Below are 21,335 nucleotides of genomic sequence, written 5' to 3' on the forward strand. Positions count from 1 at the left end.
ACATGAGCCAGCAGTGTTCTCAGGTGGCCAAGAAGGCAAACAGTATTCTGGCCTGTATTAGGAATAGTGTGGCCAGGCACAGTGGGGAAGTTACTGTGCCCCTGTACTTGGCACTGGTGAGGCCATACCTTGAGTACTGTGTCCGGCTTTGGGCCACTCACTACAAGAAGGACATTGAGTTGTTGGAGAATGTCAGGAGAAGGGCAACGAAGCTGGTGATGGGTCTAGAGAGCAAGTCTTATAAGGAGTGGCTGAAGGAAGTGGGAGGAGGCTGAGAGGAGACCTTATTGCTCTCTAAAACTAGATAAAAGGAGGTTGTAGTGAGGTGGGTGTTGGTCTCTTCTCCCTAGTATCAAGTGATAGGACAAGAGGAAATGGCCTTAAGTTGCACCAGGGGAGGTTTAGATCGGACATTAGAAAAAAATTTCTTTACTGAAGGAGTACTCAGGCATTGGAACAGGTTGCCTGGGGAAGTGGTGAAGTCATTGTCCCTGGAGGTGTTAAAAAACCATGTAGACGTGGTTTAATGGCCATGGTGGTGTTGACAGCTGGACTTGATGATCCCAGAGGTCTTTTTCAACCAAAACAATTTTCTGATTCTACCCTAATTCTATGATTCTATGATTCTAATTCTATGATTCTAAAGAGGGGCTATTGCTCTTGAAAAAGAACTTGCCTAGCTTACAAAGCAGAGAAATGGGGCATGGGGCATTGATGCATGGGGGCTCAACTGCTGCAGTTGGTCACACTAGACTTCTTGCTCCCAATACATATGCTAATGCTTTGGTGCTGGGGTTTAGGGCGATGTAGGGAGGCTGTAACGGCTCTCTTCACTAAAACCAGTACTTTCTGCGTTTCGTCCAAATGTAGCAGGACACCTACAGACAGACAGACATTCTCAATAGGGTTAAGCCCTAGGGCCGGGAAAGTCCGTCCCCATGTGGGCACGGCTCCGCGATTCTCTGCAGGTACCGGCAGCGACCGGCAGCAGCAAAGCGAAGCGAAGCCCAGCCCACTCAAACCCAACCCTCCTCTCCAGCAGGTGCCGCCGACCTCTCGGTCCCGGATTTCCCGGGGACTTGCACTGCGGTGGGAGGGGGCGGGGCCGGGCTGCGCATGCGCCCGCCGGCCGGGCTGGCCGCGGGAGGGAGGTGGGGCTGGGGCGGCTGTGCGGAGGGCGGACGGCGGTGCTGCCGCCGAGGAAAAACTCCGGAGGGGAAACGGCAGCCGCTAGCCTCCGCCTCGCCACTCACCCCACCACACAACCTCCATAGGAGGAAGGGGGAAGCGAGCGGCCGGTGTGTCACTCTTCCCCGTCCCGGAGGCATACGGTCCTGCCCAGAGCTCGGCGCGCCCGCCGGCGGGAGGGAGAAGCAGCCGGCGCTGCGCTCAGGGCGGAGGGCGAACGGGCCTGCAGCCGGGGCCCCGAATCCCTGTTTGAAGGGAAGAAAGGGGTGTTCCCGCACCCCTAGCCCCGGCGGATGAACAGCCTCGAGGGCGGCGGCGGCTTTTGCGGCCTCTCCATGGCTGGGCCCCAGCGGTGAAGGCAGCAGGAGCCGCCTGTGTCTTCGTCGCGCCGGGAGGCAGCACAGCCACCAGGGGGCGGGCGGAGAGGGGGATGAGCGCTGCAGCCGCCGCCGCCTCTGCGGGAGCCGCCGTCGCCGCCTGCACCGGGGCCGAGGGTGGCTTCTTCTTGTTTTCCAGCGGCTCTGGTCTGGCGGGGCCCATGGGGCCAGAAGAGGGCTCAGCTGGAGGGCTGGGCGCCCTACCTGGTGCCCTGGCGCCTTCATCATTGGGCTGTCGGAGCCGCTACCAGCTGCTACTCTCCGGGAAGGCCCTGGCCGACAGATACCGGAAGATTTACACGGCGGCACTGAGCGACCGGGAGCTAGGGAGCCACTTGGGCAGGTAACGCGCTTCGAACTCCCTCCCAGGCGCACCCCTGGGCAGCCGCCGCCCCTCCTTATTGCCGCCTAGTAGCGGCCATTCCCTCTGTGGTTGTCCCCCGGCCCCGTGCATGCACCTTCTTCTGGCAGCGGCACGCCTCTGCCGGCCGCCGCCCATCTCATCCTCCCTCGTCGTCCTCTTGTCAGGTAGCACAGTTGACCCCACTGTCTCAGCCGTGTGGCCGGTGCCGGGCCCCGTGGGGACGGAGGGGGCGGTGATGTAACCCAGCGGATATCCAGGTGCCACCTCCTTCCCGGCGCCCGGGCCCTGCCGGTAGCTTGGCCAGCGCTGCCGTGCAGATGGCGCTGCCACCCCCCCCTTTCCCGGGGCCCGGCGGGGAGGGAGCTACCTGTGCCCGCTGCCCTCTCCCAGCACAGAGCCTGGGGGTTCCGTCACGCCTTTGTGGCGAAGGGTTGCGATGTAAAGCCCCACTCCGCCTCGGGGCATGAGGCATTTCCTTACGGTGTCCATGTTGAGACCTCAGGCAGAACTGGCTTCGCCCGGGGCCTGTCGTGCCACTGAAACGGGCTGAGAGACATGCCACTGCTTGCTCTGCAAGACGCCCGTGGGTCTCGCAGGCGAATTGCCCTGAACTAGGCACCTTGGTGCTTTTTCGTGTCATGGAGCAGCCTTTTGCTGCCCTGCCTTATTTTTCGTCTTTCGGTAATCTCTCCTGCCGCCTTGTAGACGGCCTCGATTGCTAGAGGGAGACTTTGTCCTCAGCAGCGCTTACGAGGGGGAGCCGAGGGGTAGGGAGAGGTGTGTGCCCCCCCCCCTTCGGATGGTTGCCCTCGGGGCTTTCTTCTCCTGACGGTCCTGCCAGCCGAACTCTAAGCCTTCGTCCCTCGGTCGCAGCAGGGTGCCTGTTGCGCCTGCCGCCTTTTCGCCAGGGGTGCCTTACTGCCCTCCCTTTAACCTGGGCGTCGCACGGTGCCAGGAGGCTGCGGGGGAGGGAGGGGCCGCCCGAGCCGGGGCTGCGGGGTAAGGGCCGCGGCGGCCCCTCTCGCCCCCGGAGCACGGGGGAGATGAGGGCCGGCTGCCCGGCCGGAGCCGCGGCCTGGCGGCTGCTCTGTATGACTGAAGCGAGTAGCTGGCTCCCCTATGGTGCTTGTGCCCTCCCCATTGTTTTCCTCCGGAGGTCGCTGAGGCTGCGGATAACACGAAACCAACACCTTCCTGTGTTCTCTGCCTTAAGCTGTGATGTGTGTGGCCAGGTCGGAAGGGGAACTTTTGAGTCACTGTTATTTGAAGTTTGTAGAAGGTTGCAATGCACTAGGTGGTTGGATTCTTCGGTTTTGGTGGTGTTTGCTTTGGCTTTTTCTCCCTTTTTTTTTTTTTTTTTTTTCCAATCTGATTGGAAGAGCAGGGCATATTTACTCTTTCAGGCTGTGGAATTACCATAATAAACTAGAAAAGTAATAGTCCAAATTTGCTTTTGGCAAATGGTGGAAGCTGGTATTTGCCATGGACATTGCCAGTTGATACTGCAGTTACTGAGCTTTTTTCAGAGTCTATGACAGGGAAGCTATAACTCTTCCCTGTATAGGCCTGTGAGTGTTTTCTTACAGCATATATTCCTTGGTTCAGACCTCATGCTTCTTCCTTTAAATATTCTCATGTCACCTCTGAACTTTGTATCATTTAATCCAGAGACTGCAAGTGCTGAGTGTAAGGAAACTACTATGTGTAAAGAGATCATCTGTGCTATTGCTCCATGGTGTCCAGATATTTGTCTGAACTTTGCCTTACTGTCTGTGCTTTATAAAACGGTGGTTTTGAATTTGCGTGTGTCCACTTTGTTCGGTTTGCTTCAGGATAATTCAACTGGTGTATCTTAAATAGTAGAAAATACTGATGGATATAAATGTTAATGTGCCTTACAATTTATCTTCTAAAAAAATACTTTTTACTCCAAGGTACTATAGATTGTATTATTTTGTATTCTACTTCTTATTAGCAGATTCTTATGAGAATGCCAATTAAAAGAAGCATGGAAGTTGGCAGTTTGTGTTGGTCTTTATTCTTAAGCAATTTAGTCTTATACCTTGGCTGCACATTACCATTTTGGAGCAAAACAAGCTAGCCACCTGGTATAGAGGAAAAGGGTTATATTAAGCTAGTAGTTAATATTGGTAAAAACAGCAAGTGTGCACTGGCTATTTGCACACTATCTCTTGGTACTCACCTCCAGCCTCATGCTTTAGGCTGATGGCAGCCAAGAGACTGTTCCTCATCCTCCACCCTTTCTCCATATTAGTCTCAAAATACTGCAGTTTAAGGTTTGAGAACTTCAGCCACTTTGTAGTCTTAGTCAGATGTGGTTGAAAATGCTTTTTCACTTGCTACAGTAGATAACAGTGCCAGATAAATTAATTGGAGTTTAAGGTAATGTAGTTTACAACAAAAGCCTTAAACTGAGCTTTATTTATGTGGAAAATGTAAAGCCTCAATCTGTCAGTAAGAGTGTTTCTGACTAGAAAGATATCTTGGAGTAGCTTAAAGACTGAACATATTTGCTGTGAACATTAATAAAATTCTTCCTGTGCTCCAGGATGACTTATTTGAAGAATGATAGTGCAACCTACTTGTAATGTATTGATGTACAATTTTTGCTTTAAGTCTGCAAAATTGTAGCCTGCACTTCACATGGTGCGACCAACACCTGCCTCATTGAGTGCTTTTATTCCCAACCTGACTTGAATGTTTATGAAGAACTAGAAAGCAGCATGAAAATGCTTGTGCAGAGTCAAGGGAAATGAAACATTGTGCATATTATCTGAAAGTCACAAGTAAGATTAATGTCACATTTGCAAGGTGTTTGTGCTGGCTGTCATCTGAAAGTGATGACTATAATGTGTTGAGTAGGATGTGGTAATTGGCTTTGAGACACAACTAGCAGTGCTTTTCATTTCCTCATGTGATACTGGCTGTGGTGCGAGAGACACTCTAAAGGAGGATAGCTTGGCCAGTGTACTAGTTCCCCCTGCCATGTTGACATAATTCTGTAGTCTCTTGCAGTAAAAGATTAGAGACTTGCTCTGGGTTAAAATTAACTTGGCAAAAATGGTTTGTTGTAATCCAGACTAATTCCCTGATCTGGTTCACCTTGTGATTGTGCTTGTGACAGTGAGGTGAGGGGTTGCACAAAGATCTATGTACAGAGGGGAGGGAGCAGAGCAACTTCTGGTTTTGTCACTAGCGCCAGTTTAATTTTATGAAAGGAAACAGAAGTATCTCATTCTGCTATTTAACACACAACAATCTTTGCTCAGATACCAATGTTAAGCATCTGTTGCAATACTGCTAGCAGTGGGAAATTTACTTGTCATGATGGGTTTGGAAGATAAATCTGCTCTGTTTGCCTCGTTTGTGTTCTCAACTTTTTGGCACCTGAAATATGTGAAAGTACTAGTAATAATGTAACGGCTAGTGTAGCCATGAAACTAGTAGGAAGAATGAGCCTCTTCAGAAGGCCAATAAAAACTTCATGTTATTGGGATATTGGCTCACATGCTGGGTTCTGACTGGGTGAAATGAGAAGTGTGCTCTCTGCTACTAATGTAAATTTGTTAACTTTCAGTCTTGAAACTTTGTATTGGCAAAGTAAGGTATTTCTGATTTTCACATTTTTGCTGTCTCAAAAATATACAAGTTTTCTGAATTGCTCCTAATTAGGAAGAGACTGGATGGGGTGTTTGGTGCCATGGTTTAGTTGATTAGATAGTTTTGGATGATAGGTGGGACTCAATGATCTTAAAGGTCTTTTTCCAACCTGATTAATTCTATTCTATCTCTTGAGAATGTCATGGTTTTCTCTAATTTATCAGTCCCATTACTTTTACCTATGTAAGTAAGGCCTAGTGTGTTCATTGAGACATTTCAAATATAGATGGATACCATTTTTAAAATGTTTTTGTGACCTCTTTTGTAATGAAAATTTTCACTATGTAATTTTGACTAACTTGAAATTTTAATATTATAGTGATAATATAATCTAAAAGGCCAGAAATTTCATATTCATGATAGAGTGGGGTTTAGCTGGTTTAGAATAGAATAGAATTAACCAGATTGGAAAAGACCTTTGAGATCATTGAGTCCAACCTATTATCCAACACTATCTAATCAACTAAACCATGGCACCAAGCACCCCATCAAGTCTCTTCCTAAACACCTCCAGTGATGCTGACTCCACCACCTCCCTGGGCAGCACATTCCAATGGCCAATTACTCTTCCTGTGAAGAACTTCTTCCTAACATCCAGCCTAAACCTTCCCTGGTGCGGCTTGAGACTGTGTCTTCTTGTTCTGGTGCTGGTTGCCTGGGAGAAGAGACCAAACCCCACCTGGCTACAACCTCCCTTCAGGTAGTTGTAGACAGCAGTAAGGTCTCCTCTGAACCTCCTGTTCTGTAGGCTAAACAACCCCAGCTTCCTCAGCCTCTCCTCATAGGACTTGTTCTCCAAACCCCTCCCCAGCTTTGTTGCCCTTCTTTGGACACGTTCCAGCAAGTCAACATCTTTCCTAAACTGAGGGGCCCAGAACTGGACACAGGACTCAAGGTGTGGCCTAACCAGTGCTGAATACAGGGGCACAATGACCTCCCTGCTCCTGCTGGCCACACTGTTCCTGGTAGAGGCCAGGATGCTATTTGCCTTCTTGGCCACCTGGGCACACTGCTGGCTCATGTTCAGCCTACTATCAACCTATATGCCCAGGTCCTTCTCTGCCTGGCTGTTCTCTAACCACTCTGACCGCAGCCTGTAGCACTGCATGGGGTTGTTGGGGCCAGTGTGTAGAACCTGGCACTTGGATGTGTTAAATCTCATGCCCTTGGACTGCCCATCTGTCCAGCCTGTCAAGGTCCCTCTGCAGAGCTCTCCTACCTTCTAACAGATCAACACCTGCCCCCAGCTTCGTGCCATCTGCAAATTTACTGATGATGGACTCAATCCCCTTTTGCAGGTCTTCGATATATTAAAGGGCATGGGGCCCAGCACTGATCCCTGGGGGACACCATTAGTGCCTGGCTGCCAGCTGGATGTGGCACCATTCACCACCCCTCTCCGGGCTCGGCCCTCCAGCCAGTTCCTAACCCAGCACAGAGTGCTGCTGTCCAAGCCACAGGCTGACAGCTTGGCCAGGAGTTTGCTATGGGGGACGGTGTCAAAGGCCTTGCTGAAGTCCAGGTAGACTACATCCACAGCCTGCCCCACATCCACCAGGCAGGTCACCTGATCATAGAAGGAGATCAGGTTGGTGAGGCAGGACCTACCCTTCCTAAATCCATGCTGGCTGGCCCTGATCCCTTGTCCATCCTGTAAGTGCTGTGTGATTGCACTCAAATGACCTGTTCCATAATCTTGCCTGGCACTGAGGTCAGGCTGACAGGTCTGTAATTCCCTGGCTCAAATAATCTTTATTAAAAATATCATTATTATTATTTGTCTGTAGGACATTCATTTAGAACCTGTGAAAGTAACATCATGCCAATCCAAAGATAATTTGAGTAGATTCTTCTTTAGTTCCATCTGCGCCTCTGAATTTCTTGTGAGATCTGACTGCATCTGAATACCTGTATTAACATCAGAGATGGCAGCAGTATTTATTGAGCAACATTAAATACTGAGTATTTCATATGCTCCTTACTAAAGGTAGATACCTTACTGAGCTTGTTAGGTACTTAATTTGTTCTCTGTACAAAGTTCAGTTGGAAACGTTCTATAAATTCGTTTACAAGTATTTACCAGTTAGGTTGTTGGATGGTGGTTTGTTTTGGTTTCATTTTGGTCTGTTACTTTGTTGCTAAAGTTGCCTCTTTTAACTTGGATTCTTCGCAGAGAAAAGCTTCTGTTGGTGTTACTGGGACAAAAGCCTCCAAACAAATCTCATGTGAAGTGGCTTGGTTGAGCTCAAGGAAAATTTCAGTGATGACTTAATGTAAGATTTCTGATATTAACCAGAAATCAGATGGCAGTTTTTCCAGTCGTTTTGGCTGTAGAAAAGGCAGACAACTTTCTTTCATTGCATGGTCATTCTTTCTACTGAAGGATAAGACATTTTTGGAAGTAGGCCAGCTCATCCATGCTCAGAGTTGCAAAACTATACCTCCTTTGAAGAAGATTGGTCCTTAGATTAATCTTTATGCTTTTTGAAGTTGACACAGGACCTCCCTTATGCCTCTTCTTATGTGTAGTAATATGATGCTTATTTGGCCCTGGAAAGTTTTAAGGGTTTGGTTTTTGTTTTTGTTTGTTTGTTTGTTTGTTTGATTGATTGATTTTTAAGTTATTGGAGAAACTGTTAGAACACATCACTTCTGTACTGCCAAATTACTGAGGAATTTGTAGAAACCATGTTTAGTAAACCTAGATATGTGATATATTTGTTAATTTGATAGTTCACTGGAAAGCTGTATTGTTTTCAGATCTAAAGCCTTTGCAAAAGCTGGCCCTGGAGGTGTTCAAGAGGGGATTGGATGTGGCACTTGGTGCCATGGTTTAGTCATAAGGTCTGTGGTGATGGGTTGATCTTGATGATCTTTGAGATCTTTTCCACCCTTGGTGATTCTGTGTGATTCTCGGTGTGTGTGTGACTTGATGCTTTTTAAAAATGATAATTGCAAGTATGGAAGCGTTCATTTGACTGAAGAAAAAAACCCACAACTATGAAGCTTATATACAGAAAAACTATCAAAATTATAGCAGTGCTTCTTGTGAAATGTTATGCATTAAATATTACATTTTTCCTGCTTACTCCCGTGCAAAGATTTGCTCCCTGGATTCCTTCCAATGGAAATCATCTTCCATTCTGTTCTTCAATTTTTGTTTTATAGGTGTCATTTTACCAAAAGAGGAAAAAAAAAGTTCTTAACTGAAGTTAAATTGAAAAATTGATGTGCTTACATTAAGGTAGCCTGTGTATTAGGTAAACTGATGAGTTACTGTCTGCTGGAGGCTTTTTAGCTGCAACATAGTAATGTTTTAATATTATGTTGTACTTCGGGTTGATAGGGATTAACTAATGACTAAATGTGTGAATTTTTACTTACCTTCTATACCATATTCTGATCAGGAAAACAGCTGTACATAGTAATTCTTTTAAAACTTCACTGTGTTTGTGCAGTGTTACCATAGAAGACATAATAGAAGTTGGCAAGAAGCTAATAATATTGAGAAGCTTACAATGTTTATTTGTGTGTATATATAAGTACAAATTAAAAACATGGTATCCATGAATATTCAGGTTTTGTGGGCTGATAGAAATGACTTTCCTTTTCACAAAAACAGAGACTGAAGCAGCCTTAAAAGTCTAGTGATTATAAGAGGCAGCATTGTCTGTTGTAGTCATGTGACCCGCTTCTTCATTTGGAAGGAAAGTGTGTAGTTTGGAAAGGAATGAGTGCATCTGGTAGAAACATTGAGGGTTTTTTTTACCCCTGTTTATTTGTTCTGTATTACAAAATAATACTATGTGGAACCCTTTGCTTTTCAGTTGAAAGTTTGGTTATAGACCAAACTGGAATTGAACCAAAGTTGCAAGGAGCCCTAAGACATACTGGAGAGTTGGGCAAAGGGTATCCTAATGAAGTTCAACAAATGCAGAGGCCTGCACCTAAGGAGGAATAACTTGATGTAATTGTATAGGCTAGGTGTTTATCTGCTGGAAAGCAGCTCTACAGAGAGGGACCCAGGAAACTGGACAAAAGTAAACCGTGAGCCAGCAGTGTGCTCTTGTTGGCATTAGAGAACTGGAGCATCTCTCTTACAAGGAAAGGCTGAGAGACAAGGGGCTATTTAGCATGGAGAAGGCTGAGGGAGGATCTTGTCAATGCTTATAAAATCTGAAGGGTGGATGTAGAGGATGGGCCTAGTCTCTTCCCAGTGATAGGACAAGGAGCAGTAGGCACAAACTGCAACACAAGAAACTTGCCCTAAACATAAGGAAAAACTTCTTTACTTGGTGAGTGATGAAATGCTGGGACAGGTTGCCCAGAGAGATTGTGGAGTCTCCTCTGGAGACTCAAAACCCATCAGGACATGATCCTGTGCATTATCATCTAGGCAAATCTACTTTAGCAGGGTGCTTGGACTAGATGATCCACAGAGGTTGATTCCAAACTCTACCACGTGGTGATTCTGTGATTTATTTTTTTTATTTTTTAGTTTAGCTAGTGTGCTTTTGCAAGACTGTCAAATAGCAGCATCTATGTTTGTACTGTTAAGTACTGACATCAGTTATCTCAGGAAGCATCTTTTTTTAGTAAGCAGATTATTATCTCTCTTTCAATTGTATTACCTGCTCTTGGGTTTCTACATTCTTGGAGATGCTTTTCAAGCATAGGTAAGGCCTTGCATAATTTTCTTATATTGCTGGCTTAATCCTTGATATTTGGTGATCTCTTCATATTTTTGCCACCTTTGAGGATCAGCCTCAAGCACAGCCTCAGTCATGTTCCAAAATGCCATATTTACTGTGTTTTGGTTAAGATAATATATCATTTTGGAATGTAAGTTTGAGGGTTACTGATGAGAATATTTGTGGTAGTATGGTTGTAGATGTTGGTATCTGTACAGTAGCAGAGTTCTTAAGTGGCAACATAACTTGCTCATGTATTAATATTATACTTTTAGTAATTAAATACACATGAGGTGGTTGCAGGAATTTTGTGGGGAGGTTTTTGGGGGGCTGTTTGGATTTTTTTCCTTTCTGTGTATAGTGAAGTCTCTTCTACTTTAGACCAGAAAACATTGCCTGAATATTCTGCTGAAGTGCACAAGGATTTGTAATTTCAATATATAAACATAAGTGAGTACAAATCCTAAGTGGATCAAGAGGAGAATCAGCATATTAGATTTACAATGAATGTGGTTTGTTCTGCTTAGCATTTTAACCACTGACTGTTTTGGTGTGTTTGGGTTTTTTTTTCCCTTTCTGTACTTTATTTCAGAATGTCAATTCGAGGAAATAAGTGGGGTTTTTGCTTAACTGAAACTGGACTTCCTTTTTTAAAAAGGCCATAATATGAGTTTTGCTGGCAGTTTCCATAGACTGATTTCCTGTCCTCAGTAATCTGCAGACTTCTTAATCTGTGTCCCTAGAATTCTTAGACCAACTGATTTGAAACCATCTGTATGTTGGGGTCTGTTGTGGATTTTTGTTGTTGTTGCTGTTGTTTGTTGGTTTTCCTTTTATGTTGTTAGTTGCTGGTGGGGGTGAGGGGGTTGAGTGCTTTTTTCTTGTTTCTAAACTAAGAGGAAATGCCAGTTATAGTTTCAGTTTCAATTATGCTGTCTTCTCTGGCATGTGTGGTGTTCTGTTAGGTGGCAAACAGAAGCAGTTAAAGTTAGGCCAGAGCTGGAGCAATTGAAGAAGCATTCCTCACTACTAGCTTTGTTAAACGCAGTAAATATGCTTCCTGCCTACTTAACTTGATGTTACATTTGTGTTTCTGCTAGGTTAACCGTTTGCTGGGGGGTTTGGTCTTGTTTTTCTGCCCACAAGATGGTATTCCTCCTGGCCAAAGTATTTTGAATATTTTTTTGGGTTTTTTTGTTGTTAGTAAATTTTTCTGCTGACATATGATGTATGATTCACCAAACCCATAATTAAAAGATTATTTATGTCTTTCTGTAAAGTATGTATGATATATCAGCAATACTCTTTTCATGCTGAAGCACTTCATGCAAAGTGTTTTCTGTATCCTTAGTTTACTTTGGAAACTTGATCCCTTGCAGCATCTCTTAAATACATTGTTAGATTTTTGTCTGTTTTTTTTTTTCCTTGTTTGCTTGCCATAAATGTTGCTTCACACTGAGGTGCTGGATGGAACAGTAGCCTTATAGTTAAAGTTTTTATATTGTAAATATACTCTTTCCCAGTGGTCTTTTGCAAGAGATTCCTACGATACACCCCTTCACAGGAGGAATACTGGGAGAATGGGCTCTTTGTGCTGTTAGGAGCTCCATGAGGGTGTTTTCTGTACATTTAATTTGTCATGTTATGAAGCATATTAATGTGTTTAATGTTTTTTTATTTTCTTAGTATCAATTGTTTCATAGAAGATAGCATGTTACAGCTCACTGCTTCCCTCCAGACTGATGAATGTGTTGATGGGCTTCATTAATTTTTGGGTTTTATTGTTGGAACTTAATGATGCTTCTTTCCTTGTATCAAGTACATCTATGACTACTTTGGCCTGCAGATACTATGGGGATTTTTCCTCTTATTAATTTAATGAATCTAAATCTATACCACTTGTACAACTTCAGGGGAAAAAAATAAAAATCAGCGTCATTGTTGCCACATAACACTGTGGTTAGATTAATGCCATTCTTTATTTCCATTTTTTTTCTTTTAACTTTCCTTAACCTCTGTTCTCAAGGTAGTAATTTTTGAACTGAGATTTTGGAGTTCTTGGAAAATACTTCACAGACTCTGTAAAGCGTTGTCATAGTTGTTCCTAGCAGGCAGCTAAGCACCACATAGCTGTTTGGTCACTCCCCCCTGCAGTGGAATGTGGGAGAGAATTGGAGAGATAAGTGTGAAAATTCACTGGTTAAAATAAAGACTGTTTAAGTAAGGTAGAAACTGTGTGTGCTAGCAAAGTAAAACAAGTAATTCATTCAGCACAGGTGTTCAGCCATCTCTGGGAAAGCAGAGCTCCGTCACATGTAACAGTTACTTCAGAAGACAAGCCCCGTAATTGCAAATACACACCCCTTACTACTACTTCTCCCAGCTTTTTGTTGTTGAACATGTGTTCATATGGTATGGAATATCCTTTTGGTCAGTTGGGATCAGCTGTCCCAGCTGTGTCCCCTCCCAATTTCTTGTGCCTCGTGAGCCTGCTTGCTGATGGGGCAGTATCAGAAATAGGAAAAGATTGTGAATCTAAGCACTGTTCAGCAACAACTAAAGCATAGGTGTGTTACCAGCAGTTTACATCACAAATGCAAAACCTGCAAGCACCATATAAGGTCATCTGTAGAAAATTAACTCTATCATAGGTAAAGCCAATACAAGGAGCAAGTAAGGTAACATCAAAAAGTATAAGCCTGTTGCTTATAGTTGTGATTTTTTTTTGTAGTATTAGAATGATCCAAACTGCTACTGCGAATGAAAATAATTGGGAGCCTCTTCTCTAACTTGTGCAGCAATGCCATAGTATTTAAACTGTTTTGGTGATGGTCTCTCTCAGTCTGGGAAAATGCCTAGTTAGGAGTTTCAACTTTAACAGAGTCAAACCCTGAACTCTTACTTTTCTGGTGTTCTTGTTGCAGTTGATAACATCACTCATCTTCTCGATTGTTGAGCCCTTAAATCAATGACTACAGATCTATAACCTGTCATTTGCATGACACTTAAATGAGCTTCTTAAATACGTTCCTTTCCTGCTTTTCTTTCAGCCTCTTATTTTGATTGTTTCATCATGAGTTATATATATTCTTACTTATGACCTTCCTCTTACCTGGTTTTGCCTTTCCTTTTTCTCCCACTAGCCAGTGTATTGTTCTTTCTAACAGATGTGCTCATACATCTTCATTATGCTTGTATATTTTCAGAATAGTCATGTCTCTATTCCATTCCTCTTCAGTCAGTTCTTTATTCCATCTAGAATGCACTACTACATGTGGTAGGCCATTGACAGCTGTTAACTGATGAGTTTTCACTTGTTTGTGCTAGATGATTGCATTTTCTGATACTCTGTGCACAAAGCGTAGAATTTATATGGTTTACTTGCAGTAGTAGTCACTCTGAAGATGTTCTACTTCTATTAACCACTGGTAATGTGCCTTTTCTTAAGTACAATTCTTCCTAAACTGCATGGAGCTCTTAGCTAAATTTGTGCTGGTATGATTCTGTGTTAGATAGCTTTGTATGCACTTTGGTTTTGGCTATTGTATATAGGGAAGTGTCCAAAGATGTGGATATTGTCATCTTTGCTGTGGTTGAATGTCCTTTTTAATGTAAAGAAACCCAGAGCCCTAAAAATGTTTAAAGGTAAGAGAGAGAGAAATACTTTTGTCTGCACTGAAAAACTGGAGGGACTATTTTCCTTGCATCTCTTCTAATTTTATAGATAACTTTGCAGTGGAATAAAGAAAAATCAGATAGCTTTAGTTTCTTTTCCATAATTGTCAGTGGCTGTACTGAGAGACCATTCTCTTTGTGTGGACAACATTTTGCAGGGATGCTTTCTCGTGTGCTCTTTGTTTATATGAGATAGACTCATGCTATTTCAGAAGTCTTTTTAGTAAAAGTTATTGTGGTACTGTTTTGTACCCTTGTACTTTTGCCATAGTTAAATGGAAATCAGATCTATTTTACTCACATAGTTGGGGTTTAACTTAATTTAATTTATAGAAACTGCAGCATTTATGTTTCAGATGGTGTTGGAGAGGTTTTAGGGAAGATATTACAGCAGCTGGAATAACATCTTTCTTTCTTAAGCCTCTAAAATTTTTGATATTAAACCCCCCAACTAGTTGTTTAAACAAGTAATGTGATCATAAAAATAATACAGGTTGTCTTGGGCTTGAAAAGTAGTTCTGAATTAGGAAGCTAAAGTAATGATTAAAAAGATGTGCAGTTTTGGCTCACAAAGAGCAGGTTGTTAAAGTTGTAACTGAAAAAATCAAGTAGTAGAGTTGACCTTTCTCTTTTTAGTCGGGGTACAGGAAGGAGTTCCAGGCCATAATAATGTGACTGTTAGTCTTATCCATCTTCCAGATGCTTGATGTCTTAACTATATATAGTTTTATGTTCCTTGCCAGTCAGAGTTCTTTCAAATCCATCAGTCTCCTTTTTTGAATTTTCTTAACATTTTCTTTTCAGATGCCTTAGAAGCCAAATATATCCTGTCCTACTACTCTGCCTCTGTCTGTTTTCCTCTAAGTCTGTCTAATGGATTGCAGTTGATGTTCCTTACCCCAATTTATGGATTTAGGTGACTGGATTTTGATGATTTTTCCATTTCATAGAATCATAGATTGGAAAAGACCTCAAAGATCACCAAGTCCAACCTGTCACCCAAGACCTCAGCACCAAGTGCCACATCAAATGCCCTCTTGAACACCTCCAGGGATGGGGACTCCACCACCTCCCTGGGCAGCACATTCCAATGGCTAACAACTCTCTCTGTGAAGAACTTTCTCCTCACCTCGAGTCTAAGCTTACCCTGGCACAACTTGAGACTGTGTCCTCTTTGTAGATATATTTCTTGAGTCTTTGCTTTTATATTGGCCTCAATGAAAATTCATGTCAGAATGCTTGATTAATAATTCAAAGAACATAGTGGATAAGCTGGCATTGGTTTTGAGGGAGTACACATAGAATGGTAGTTGAGCTACTGCCCACTCTACTAAAACTTACTGTAAGATCTTAGGCTTACTAAATAAAGTTTATGTAATTTTAAATATTTGATGTCATTGTTGAAGATCAACAAATATCAAGCTTTAATTACTTGAGGAAAATTCTGATTCTGCTTTACAGTATTGAGATCTGCCTGTGAAGCTGAGAAGTTTTACTCTTCAGCAATTCTCACTGCTGAGTTCCTTAAAATCTCTTGATGACAAGTAATAATACTGCCAGTAGTTTTCAGTAAAATTAGTGGATAGTGAAGTAGATTGAGAGGTGACCAAATAACTGGGCCTGGAGGCTTATGATCAGTGACATAAAGTCCAGCTGGAAGCAGGTCATCTGTAGTGTACTGTAGGAGGAGCTGATACTCGGGTCAGTATTGCTTAGCATCTTCATTAATGATAAATGGTGGGACAGAGTCTGCTCCCAGCAAGTTCACAGATAATACAAAACTGGGAGTAGCTGCTCATGTGTTTTACGGTTGTATTTCAATTCAGAGGGATCTGAACGGGCTGGAGAATTGGGCTGAAAGGAATCTCATGGGGTGCAGCAACAGGAAATGCAGCATCCTGCATCAGGGGAAGAATAACTTTAGGGAGGTGACCAACTGGAAGATTGATCTGCAGGGAAGTAGCTTGGTGTACTGATGAACAGCAATCTGCTTGTCAGTAATGCACTGCCATGGTAAAGAAGGCAGACAAGCTTGTAAATTCCTTCATGTGAGCTATTGCTCATTTTTCCCAAACTTCTGTTGAACTTTCTCTTTCATTTGGCTTTATGTTGTCAGATGCTTTTCAGCTCGTAGTTAACTGGAAGACTGGGTGATCCCTACATAAGATTTAAAAGCAACTGATTTCATGCAATAAGGGAGGAGATACATTCCTGCAAGTTTGAGGTCTTTTCAGATCACCTGATCAGCCTTGCTACCCCTTTTTTCTTCAATATTTATTTTTCTGTATTTTGACACCCTTACAAGTTGAACTTCAGTGACAACGAGATGGTGAATAGTAAGTTTCTTGCTGACAAGTATACTGGTATTTATCAGCTGTGGTTGTCCATTATTGTATTTGATATTAGGATGCCCTCAAGACAGGTTGTAAATTAACAGCTGTTTTGGAGCACTTTGGAGTAAGTGGCATGGGAGATGTGGAAGCCCAGCAGAGGCTGTGGTAGCTTTCATGTCTCTCCATAATGGCTCTTTCTTCTGTCTGTGTGATGATGTGTCTGGGGCTGGGGCAGAGGCAGTGTCTGCATCAGGCTAGGGCTGGGCTTGCTGAGTTTGGCTGGTTGGCAGCTCCATGGGCACTGCAGGCCCTGGCAGCCAGCAGCTTTGGGCAGATCAGCAGGTCCCACCAGGGTCTCATTCCTGGCTCTGCTGCCTTTGCTAGTGGTAAGCAAGTGCAGTGAGCCTGCAGCACTCCAGGTATGTGGGGCTGTGTTCACGCCAGCTCCTTGGGCCCTGCTGCTGGACCAGGCTCACCTTGCCCTCTGTCTCAGGTATCTGCTCCTCTTCCAAGGGGAAACCCACCCTGAGAGGCTGAGTTTGATTCCTGTCTGTGCTCTTCTCCCTTATTGGCTGTGCTGGTTTGAAAACAGATGGGTTTGGCTTTACTCTGGTTGGTTTCGATAAATCTTATGAAGAGCAACTGAAGGAGCTGGGGCTGTTTAGTTTGGAAGAGAGGAGGTTGAGGGGAGACATTGCTCTCTACAGCTACCTGAAAGGGTGTTGTAGAGAGGCTGTTGCTGGTCTCTTCTTCCAGGTAATTAGTGATGGAACAAGAGCAAATGGTCTCAAGCTACAACTGGGTAGGTTTAGACTGGACATCAGGGGGAAAAAATTTCACAGAAAGAGTGATCAGGGATTGGAATATGCTACTCAGGGACGTGTTTGTGTTGCCAACCCTGGCTGTGTTTAAAGGTGCTTGGGGATATGGTTTAGGAGTGAACCTTGTAGAGTAGGGTTCTGGGTTGGGCTTAGTGATCCTGTGGGTCTCTTCCAACCTGAATCTTTCTGTGATTATCTGCCTACTGAAGATAAGGGTGGAAAAAACAAGCTCAAGATGCATGTTGCTGTAGTTAATCAGAAGAGCACCTCCTGTTTTTCTGCATGGCTGAGAACCTGATGAACATCTGATAGAAAGCAGTTCTGCTTTTTAATAAGTTAAAACCATTGCAGTCAGTGATGAATGAAAAAACAGATTATTAGGTATTTTGACAGAGTGATTGGAAAAACTGGCTGAGGCAATTTCAGAGCTGTTAGAAATTATATATCTTCTATGATTTCTCCTAGGTAAAGTTCTGGAAGAGTGGTATAAAGTAAATTGGTAAACAGTGCCTGACTGAATAAATGGATAAAAGAGAACTTACAGTACTGCAGTACAGTTTCTGTTGGCTACAATTCTGAAAGTACTGGGAAAATTGTTATATAAATGGGGGTGATCAATTAGACACAGAATGGATTTATTGAATCATAGGATTGTTTCAGCTGGAAAAGACTTGCTAAGATGAGTTCAAAAGTCACCACTGTCAATCCAGCGCCGCTATGGCAATTAAACCATGTCCCTAAGTGCCATGTCTGCATGTTTTGTGATGGGCTGTGTCTGAGAAATGTGATACATTGTCGCTATTAAGTTGCTTAAAACTTGTTCAAAACTTAAGCAAAATAATTAAATTTCAGTAAAAAAAATGTCAGTTTTAAGTGCTAAGCTTGTTTTAAAACCAGATGATTGAGGTTTGGACCCAGTATCACATAGTCTGCACTTTAACTTGGAGCATGCTCTGAACTGAACCAAACCTTTGTTACAGCAGATCAGTTAGGCGTGTATCAGAGCTCTGCTTTTAGCCTTTGACCTGCCTGAATCAGGAAGCATAGGCTCATCTTCAAGCAGATGCCCATGAGAAAAGCTGATGTTACCCTTGTCATCTCACTGACTGGAGTGAAATTTTTCTATTACCTTCCACCTGTCAGTTTGACTACACTTGTTCTAGACAGGAGTACTGTAAGGTGATTTGAAACTGCAGAGAAGACCAGCCTGGAGACGTGCTGTGGGATGGTTAGCTGAGCATACTGAGAAGCAGTACAGCTCTTGTTCTGGATCTGGATCTGTCCTAGGTCCTGAACTTTTCAGTCTCATCATTGACAATTTCAGTGTTGAAACTGAAGTTGTAGATGAGAAAGTTCATAGAGGCTGCAAATCTAGGATTACAGGTATGCTAAAGAGAACAACTTAAGCAAATAGTTGCTTTAAAAAAAACAAAGAACAAACCCAGAACCAAAAAGCCCCCTCACATAAACCCAACCAAACAAAAAAACACCAAAACAAAACAAAAACATAAAGCAGCAACCAGTGAGCAGAATTAAGTAGAATTTTCTCTTGACAGGTTCTACAGATCGTATAGAATTAAGTAAGGGTGACTCAGCAATGTCATGCTGTTGGGAGTATTTCAGATGTTTATTTTGTCTTTTCAATATAAATGAAAGGGATTTTTGTGTGTGTGTGTGTAGGACACCTGAAGTAATTATTTTTTTTAATTTTTTTTGGTCCTCTCCTGTCCAACAAGAAGGACTAGTTGAGAGAATAGTGAAATTAGACATTGGTAATATAACTCATTTGTGGTTTAGGCTGAAAGAACTGAGACTGCTTAATTGGCAGACACATTTCTCCTGAGACTTGAAATAAATTCCAGCTAGCCATGGGAAAAAAGGGGAAAAAAGCCTTTAATTGCCAGAAGAGCAATTTAGCAAAGACCTCACAAAGAGTTTTCTACTAGGATTACTTAGGACATAGTCGTATTGCAGTCACTGGCAGTGTTTAATAATCTCTACAATGAAACCTCCTGTCAGGAATGAAGTGAAATTTCAGTAGTCCTGTACTGGACCAGGGAATGAAAAGACTGACCTTTTGGGGGCCATTCCAGACACTGTTTTTAAGTATTCTAGAGTACCTTCAGGTTCTCAAATTATATTTTTAGATTGGCTGGGGCATGCAGAGATTTTTGGTACCACTGAAGTTTGTAAAACTCTCATTAAAGATCTGGTACACAGTTTCCATGTTGATCATCTGCACAGAGAATCCCTTGATTGCGGCATGTAAATGTGTTGTCGTGCACTTCTTGGTATACCCTCAGGCATTGGTTATATTCCAGAAAGCATGGATTGATTCAAGTGTCTAGCTTTTATTAATACAGTCATATATTGTAAGTGTGGTACAGTGGTTTTCATCCCTTGTTCTTTTGTTAGTTTTGTGTTGTCTGATTCCCTTAGAAGTCTGCTCTAAGACCTGAGTTTGCTGTATGTTTGCTGATCCAGATGGTGAACAGATGAAAAGCTCAGTATGTATCTACTTGGAACTGTAATCAGAATCCTGGCATGGCACCAGGAAAAAATGCTAAACTCAGATGAGGAAAGAAAATGTACTGTTACATTTGTTATGCAGTCAAACTTCACTTCAGTATGTAAACAAACAGTGTCATAGAGTTGGGATTAGAAGGGACTGCTGGAAACTGTCTAGTCCAACCTTCTTGCTCTAGGTAGAATCAGCTGGAGCAGGGTGCTGTGGACGTTATCCAGTTGGGTTTTAAATATTTTCAAGTATGAAGAATCTATAGCCTCTCAGGGCAACTTTTTCCAGTGTTTAACTACTCTCACTATCTGTATTTCCCTTTTTTTCCTTTTGTATCTCAGCCTCTCACTGGATATTGCTCAGAATAATGGCTTCAGTAAGTGAATCATTGGGGAGCTCAGAACCAGTCACTGGACTGCAGATGTGGTGTTGCCAGTGCTGTGTAGAGTGTGGTAGCTGACTCTTCCAATCTGCTGGCAATGCTTTTGCTAATGAAGCCTAGGAGACAGCATGTTTTCTTGCTTCAGGGGAAGCATTGCATGCTCATGTTCAATATGTCTACCTTGAGGAACTAATTGGTCTTTGTCTGTAAAGCTACCTTCTAGTTAGTTGGCTGGCTGTGCATACAGGTACTTGGGGTTGTTCCTTTCCAGGTGCAAGACTTTTTGCATTTCCTGTTGTTAAACTTGTCAGGATTACTTGTGGTCTGAATTTTCTAGTCTTTTGAGGTCCCTCTGAATGGCAGCGCAACCCTCTGGTTTATCAACCACTTCTCCAACTTTTGTAGTATCTGTAAACTGGCTTCAGGGTACACCCTATCCCATTACGTGCAACTCTTTGACCCTAGCAACTTGACTTGTTTACAGTCCCCCTTTATCTGGTTTGTATTTCAACAAACTTTGTCTATGGGTATCTTGTGACTGACAGTGTCAAAAACCTTACTAAAGTTGAAATAAACAAAATCCACTGCACTTCAGTTGCATGCTAAGCCAGTCTTCCCATTGCAGAAGGCTACTAGGTTGGTCAAGCATAATGTGGATATGTTTTGTCAGGTTCCATTGGCGTATTTAAATGTTCCTGAATGTAAACTTCTTTCACAGAGGGTAAGACATTATTGTGACTTGCCCTCTGGTCTCAGGGACATGGCATTGCTGATGGATAGTTTTAGTAGTAAACACATGGGTTAACAGTGTCTCTTGTGGTGAGGCTCTTACTCATTCATGATTGGGTACATATTTTTCCCTGGTCTTCATTTTGCTGCTGATACACTTACAGAAGCCAACCTTGTGCTTCATATCCCTTGCCTGATTGAAGCCTGTGTGGGCTTTGGGTATTATAACTGCATCCGTGAACACTCTCTACATGTCTCTATGTTTCTCTTGGATGATGTGACTCCCTTTCCACCTCCTATATGCTGCCTTTTTATGTTTGAGCTTTGTCAGAAGCTCCTTGTTTGTCCATGCAGGCCTGATGTTGGACCTTCTGCATGTATGGATGGACGACAGCTCTCTGCACCACTTTCTCTCCAGGGACTGTCCCATGACACTTATGAAAGTAGATCCTTGAAACAGCTCCCTAGTCTGTTACTTTGGAGTCTAGGGTTGTGATCTTGCTTTTGTGTTGCTCTTTTTTCAGGTTCCTGAACTTCACCCGCATTGTCACTGTATCCATGACTGCCCTCAGCCTT

The 21,335-nt window shown here is 43.1% G+C and overlaps 1 protein-coding gene across 1 annotated transcript in view; it reads left to right on the forward strand.

The window, feature by feature from the left end:
• Positions 1-1,199: 1,199 nt before the first annotated feature.
• MYCBP2 (MYC binding protein 2) overlaps positions 1,200-21,335 on the forward strand; it is a 190,005-nt gene continuing 169,869 nt past the window's right edge. The window contains exon 1 of the mRNA XM_054163003.1: positions 1,200-1,908. Within this exon, the coding sequence (XP_054018978.1) occupies positions 1,619-1,908 (290 nt within the window). The 5' untranslated portion in view covers positions 1,200-1,618. The remainder of the gene's footprint in view (positions 1,909-21,335) is intronic.

This window comes from Dryobates pubescens, chromosome 7 (assembly GCF_014839835.1).
Source record: "Dryobates pubescens isolate bDryPub1 chromosome 7, bDryPub1.pri, whole genome shotgun sequence".
Lineage (NCBI taxonomy): Eukaryota > Metazoa > Chordata > Aves > Piciformes > Picidae > Dryobates > Dryobates pubescens.